General features: G+C 47.1%; 1 protein-coding gene across 1 annotated transcript; it reads right to left on the reverse strand.

Annotated features, from left to right (window-relative positions):
- On the reverse strand, window positions 1-2,186 carry LOC100275852 (uncharacterized). Its single transcript, XM_008662483.3, has one exon. It carries the CDS (start codon window positions 1,127-1,129, stop codon window positions 509-511), a length of 621 nt encoding a protein of 206 aa, XP_008660705.2. The 5' UTR covers window positions 1,130-2,186; the 3' UTR covers window positions 1-508.
- Between the last annotated feature and the right edge of the window lie 4,073 nt (window positions 2,187-6,259).

The following is a 6,259-nucleotide window of genomic DNA, read 5'->3' on the forward strand; positions in this document are numbered from 1 at the left end:
TCTATTTTTATTCCTAGCTTTTTATTAACTCTCTAAACTGTGTAACTTAATTACTTGATTTAGCGAGCTATCTAAATCGATCATCACAATATACGCATGCTAAATTCATAATATTTACTGTGACCAACAATTCTATTTAATCTATTTATAGACCTAGTTAACGGGAATACGAATCAACTTACCCTGACTAATTCGACGCGATAGTTGCAAGCACGAGGATGGTTCCCAGTTGACGTCTTTGATCACATATGGCTGGCGAGTGATGCACACACGACGCGACGACGAGATTGAGTATGAAGCGAGCTGACGAGGTGTGATCGAGCAGGTTAGCGCGAGCTTTGGCCACCAGCAAGCGCAGTATCGACGACGAGGATCGAGGCGGGGTTGACTAGCACGACAAGCCCGTGCAGTGGGCAAGGGCCAACGGTCGGGAGATAGCAGCACGGTTCAGGCAAGCCCGCGCAAACACTGAACGAGGAAAACGACGGCTCGCCGACACACGAAGCTATCACCTCCCAGTTGGACATTCCGTCGAGCATCGGATAAGCGACGCACGGAACAGTACTGTCTTCTCTAATCCCAGCTCGATATCGAGGATCCACCGACTGCAAGCACCTACACTACTCCTGCGCATCCAAGACAACGGCCAGGCGAGCACGAAGCCGCGCGAGGAAACAGAGCGCGCGCAGGGCGACGGGCACCGCGGCACGTCAGGGAGCCGGACGCGGCACACAAGGAGATCCACGGCTGGAAAAACGCCGGCCAGCAGAGAAGTAGAGGTGAGGGCGCACCATGGACAGAGAAGGCAGTGCGCACCCACGGAACGAGCAGAGGCGAGCGTGTAGCGTCCGATGGGTGAGCGACTGGAGCAGGGTGCGGCTGAGGAATGGGCAGAGGCCAAGCTGGGGCACCGCAGCGCCGGAGAGGACGCGCAGAAAGAATCCACGGCGAGGGAGCTCGGAGGAAACCGCGGCGCGTGCGCAGGGACGAGCAGGGCATAGAGAGCAGGACGCCGAGCGCTAGTCACCGGAGCAGGGAGCTGGGCGAACTCCATGGGCGAGCAGGAGTCGAGCTCGCAGGGGAAGAGGCTAGGGGAAGCCGAGCGGTCGAGCTGAGCTACGGCGGACATGGCGACAAGCGAACAGAGGGGAGGGGCGCTGGGGAAGAGAGCGGCGTTGGGGGCCGGGCGGCCGAGCTCGGCTGGGAGTTGGGGCTGGGCGCTGGAGAAGTGGAGAGGCTGGGCGCGCAGGAAGCCGAAGCTTGCAGGGAATCCGGCGCTGGGAGCTTCGAGCAGAGGATCCACATCCGACCAGGCGCCGGGGAGAAGAGGAGCAGAGGCTGGGCGAGGCACCAGGGAGAGGCGACCGCGCCATGGGGGCTCGGTAGGGAGCAGGGCAGAGGCACTCGACTAAGAGCAGAAGATAGACACCGCGATGGGATTTTTATTCAGGGTGGCCGAGCGGATGGGAACGAGGCAACGGCGGTGAGAAAAATCTTGAGCAGAGCGGCGGCGGGGATAAGGGAAGAAGACGGCTGGAAGGATAGAGCCGCGAGATTTTTCTTCCTGGGCACATGAGAATAGCAGAGGGAGGAGCTCCGGCGAGGTTGGCTGGAACGACGACTTGGAGCGGCGGCCGGGCGTCTGCAAGCTCTGAGCGCAGAACTGCAGGGGATAGAAAATATGTGCGATGCGGAGAGGTGGCCGGATAATGGAGTCCGTCGAGAAGAGAATGGATATGGCCAGCGACGACGACGACAAGCTAGTAGCGCCACTTGATTTTGACGGACGGGAGTGGCCGAACCGCTGTTTCGTCCACACGGCACCAGATAATGGAGTCCCGCAGATGACGTGGTCAATATAAGGAGGAGAGAGAGACGCGTGGAAGAGTTCCATGCGGTGGTCAAAAAATGCTAAACGGTGGAAGGATTTCAGATATTTTCTATTTGGTCTTTTCTTCTTTCTCAAAGAATACTGGTATTAGAATTAGAGTTTGGGTGTGATATAAATAGAACAGATCAAAACACAATCAGAATACGATACTTAAGACGCCATTAAATTAGTTTGCCCGGGATAAAAATCACCTAGTGGGTCGAGCTTCCAAATTCGTATTTGCGCGAGCGATGAATTTTAAATACTCACCGGACGCACCGATTTTCGGAACAACGATATTCCGAACATCACGAAAATTTAGGAAGAGCCCGGATAAATAAAAACAATATCGGACTCGCGATAAATGGAACAGATGCGATATTAAAATCGCGATACGCGAAGATGTTTAAAATTTAGCATATGTTTTATCCACTGATATTACGTGCTTAAATCCATACTCGTTGTTGAGCGGAATATAAACACCTGGGGTGTTACAGCCTCTTACGAAGTTGTCCTCGCTGGAGTATGCGCCAACGTTGGCGAAGCTAGTCTTTATTTTTCCCACACATTCTATGGATTTTTCATAACATCTTTCTTTTGAAGACCGAAGTTCTACAGCTGTTTTCTCCCAATAATTTTTCCAGTAATCACTGGCGTCTCGGTCAGCTTCGGCAATTGCACATTTTAATTTTGCTTCTGCCAGCTGTTTCCGAAGATCTTCAATTTCGCATTTCTGGGCTTCGGCTTGGGCTTTTGAAGTAGCTTCGTCTTCTTTTATCTTGTTCACCAATGAGTTCAATATCTTATCTTTTTCAAGACCTTTGTTCCTTAGTTCAATTACCTCGGAATGAAGGTTGTTCAAAGCTATAGTGCATCCTTCATCTTCGGCACTTTTTTGCGCCCTGAGGGCGTTGCTAAGAATTAGGCCCTATGAAAGGAGTGCGGTATTAAGTATAAGCAAATAAAAAATCTTTTGTTTTTAGAGTACAAAAAGTTCATTCTCGTACCTTTAAACTATTATATGCTAAGCTGTCGGCCAATTCATCTTTTGATAGCACCGAAAGCCCGTCTTCTAGTGCTGGGAACCCGAAGCTTCTGCTCATTTCCCGGCAGACAGAAATCTCCTTGCTGTCTGGGAGACAATACAAGAAGTCTTCTTCTCCACTGCCGTTGAATATCAACGCCCCTTTTGGATATTTCAGTCTCTGGGCATAATATTGAGCTTCTCGCTTTTCTTCTGCAGATAACCTTTTTCCCGAAGCATGTCGTACAATATAATCAAGAGATTTGGAAGATGCTTCGGGAATAGGAACGATAGTTTTTTAGACATAATTTGTTCTGCAGCTTATTTTTCCATTTCTTCTTCTCCGATTTCCAAGGATTTCTCCTTGGCGGGCTCTGAAGGCCCAGCTTCGGTCTCGGCCTGGCTCTTGGCAGCTTCGGCTTTGGATAGTTTTGCCTCAATTTGTGTTTTTGAAGCTTCGATAGTCTTTTTCGGAGTAGAGCTTGAAGTTTTTATCGTTTCCAACACATCTAGTACGATGACCATCCTCTTCCTCTTAGGAGTCGTTGTAACATCCTTTTGCGCCTTCGGCATTGTTACCTGCCGAAGGGCTTATAACTTCTAATGTCTTTATTTTCTCGACCTCTATGTATTCAATATTATCGGCCTTCAGCTCATCTAATTTGGCCAATGATGCCTTCGGCATTGCAGTCGGCTCTTCAGTCTTCTGCGTAAGCGCAGGTTCTTTGGCTTCAGTCGCCGAAGAGGTTTCACCACCAAATTCGGGCATTGTGGCCGGTTCAATGTAGCGCGCTCGGTGAGTAAGGACCTTCACCTTTTTCCTCTTCGGCGCGGGCTCGCTTGGAGCAGCTGAAGCATCATCCTTCTCGGAAGTTCCACTTTTTCTTTTCTGCCCCCCGGGACGGGTAACGGTAGTCAGGGTACATGAACCCAATAGCGTCAAAAACTCTGTTTAATCTCTTCTTTTTCTGGTTCCCGAAGGCCGCAGATAATGCGTTATCTTCTGCTCTGGAGTACGACCCAACCAATTCATCACTTGTAGCTTCGATACATTTTAACCAGTCATCATCCGGCTCAACAAACTTACCTTCATATCTGAAGGTGTACTTTAACCGAACTAGCTCTCCTTCGCCAGTCCTAGTGACAGTCTCCTTCGGCATTTCCCACTTTTCTACAAGTGGCCATACTCTAAAAGCTATATGCTCCTAGATTAGATCCCTTGTCCCGATAAAAGAGCAAACTGTGTCGAAGGCTCTTCGGCATCCTTTGGCTGCCTCATCAATCTCTACCTTCGGCTTCCGAAGGCCGAAGCGCTGCCAGATAGGGCGCATGATTATTTCTTTAATGTCTTCTCGTGCCTTTAAATCATTTTTCACATAGAACCATTCTTTCATCCAGTCTCCGGGCCATCTCTTCCGAAAAGTCGACACTGGGGAGCTTGAGCCAGAACGGGCAACGAAGCTATAGCAGCCAAAATTGTTATGATACTGCTCTTTATCCTAGGGCTTCGTCTCATATAGCAGTTTGTGCATACTACAGAAACTTTTTGCATTTGGCTCCAAGCCCTGGCTCCTCACGGCCCAGACGAAGATTCCCATTCTTATAATTGCTTCGGGAGTAATTTGATGAAGGTAGACCTGATATATCTTTAAAACTTCAACCACAAATCTGCTTAAGGGGAACCGAAGCCCAACTTTAAAAAAGCTTCGGAAGATCACAACTTCATTCTCTTCGGGAGTAGGAACAGTCCTGTCTCCATCATCTGCCCTCACAACATACATATCTCGAAAATATCTTCCTCTCATATTATCAAGATGACTCTGTTTAATACTTGATTTTCCGAAAACTGAATGGCTTGGTCGCCAGGGTCGATCTTCGGAGCCTTTGCCACCACTTTCCACATCATAAATGTCACTATCACCAGTGTCTTCAGATAAGCCTTCTAAAATCTCTCTAGTAATCTTCTCTGTATTTGTTTTCGCTATTGATTCAAGAAAACCAAGATTCTTCTCCTCAGAAAGGCTCAGCTTCGTTTCAGCAACAACTTTCTTATCTTGAGACATCTCTTCGAAAATGCTGAAAATGTGCTCTTAAGGCCGAAGCTACAAAATCTAAAAAGCCAGGCAAGCGTTTGTAGGCAAGAGCTAAAAGTTGAGCAAGCAGAGCAGATGGCAAAAAGCATGCCAAATGAGCTCGTGGTGTGCTCTTATTTATACTCCTAGTGCGTTGCAAGTTGGAGGGCCCCACTTGTCATTGACTGTTGCTATTCTAGCAAAGGGAAGGTGTTTTTTCGGACCTTCGGCTTAGGGCCTTCGTCCATATCGCAATCTGAATTTATCATTCTAACAAATTAATATTGCGAGGGGCTACTGTTGGGGGCCTTCGGCTTCCGAAGGTCCTCAAAAACATGATTTAACAATGTTTCTGGAGTATAATACATGAACAGGTACCTTTGGACTTGGGTCAAAACCACAGTGTGAAGAAGCACAAAGAATACGAAGGATGGCGCAGAGCCGAAGCTATGCGCAGGGGAGCTTCGGCATGATAGCAGAAAAGGAAACCGACTTAAAGGGGAAAAGGCTATTTAGACCCCAATGGATTACTATAGAGTTATTAGCAAATGTAAAGGGCATGGGTGTAATTTTACATGGGCTGCGTCCCGTGCCTATAAATAGATGAACAGTGCTCCCGTACTGTTCACGCTGACTCGGCATTTGCTTTTGCGTCACGCTTGTACTTTTATCTTCTTTCAAGCCAAAGGTACATTTGTAATTTGTTATCATTTCTATTTTTGGATAGTAATAAAATAGAAATGAGTTGATAGTAATACATAACTGTTTATGTTATTTTTTATATTTCATATGTTTCCTTCTTCATTATTTATATGGTGTATTGATGAAGGTACGTCCTTCATAACCTTCGTCCGAAAATCATTATCTCTCAAGGGAAATAATGCTTCGAAGGACGAAGGACTTTAATGTTTAACATTTTCTGTGTTGCCTTGTTCTTAACTCATAGCATTTGAGAACAAGTCCCCAACACTGGCAGAGGTACATCTTTTCCGATGTTGAAACCCATCACGGCCATGATGGATTCACCATCAAGTTTTATTTTGAAAACATCCCACCCACTTGAAGCATCAACTTTTGTTAAACAAAACATTTTGTTTTTCTAGAGCAAGGCTAAGCATAAGAAAAATCTTTTTATAAAACAGGGGATCAAGGAGAGGTAATCAAATCCTCAAGGAAGGAAATGCATCAATTTGTTTAGCACGCAACTCCTGTCACCTAATGCATCAAGCAAGTGAGAAAAATTTTAAAATAGCAAGGAGGTGGCAAATGCACCGGGGCTTGCCTTGTGTTATA

The sequence above is a fragment of the Zea mays genome, chromosome 9 (genome assembly GCF_902167145.1).
Source record: "Zea mays cultivar B73 chromosome 9, Zm-B73-REFERENCE-NAM-5.0, whole genome shotgun sequence".
NCBI classification, from domain to species: Eukaryota; Viridiplantae; Streptophyta; class Magnoliopsida; order Poales; family Poaceae; genus Zea; species Zea mays.

Excerpts from the sequence above, each read along its gene's own strand:
- LOC100275852 (XM_008662483.3), bottom strand. The coding sequence starts at position 1,129 with ATGTCCGCCGTAGCTCAGCTCGACCGCTCGGCTTCCCCTAGCCTCTTC.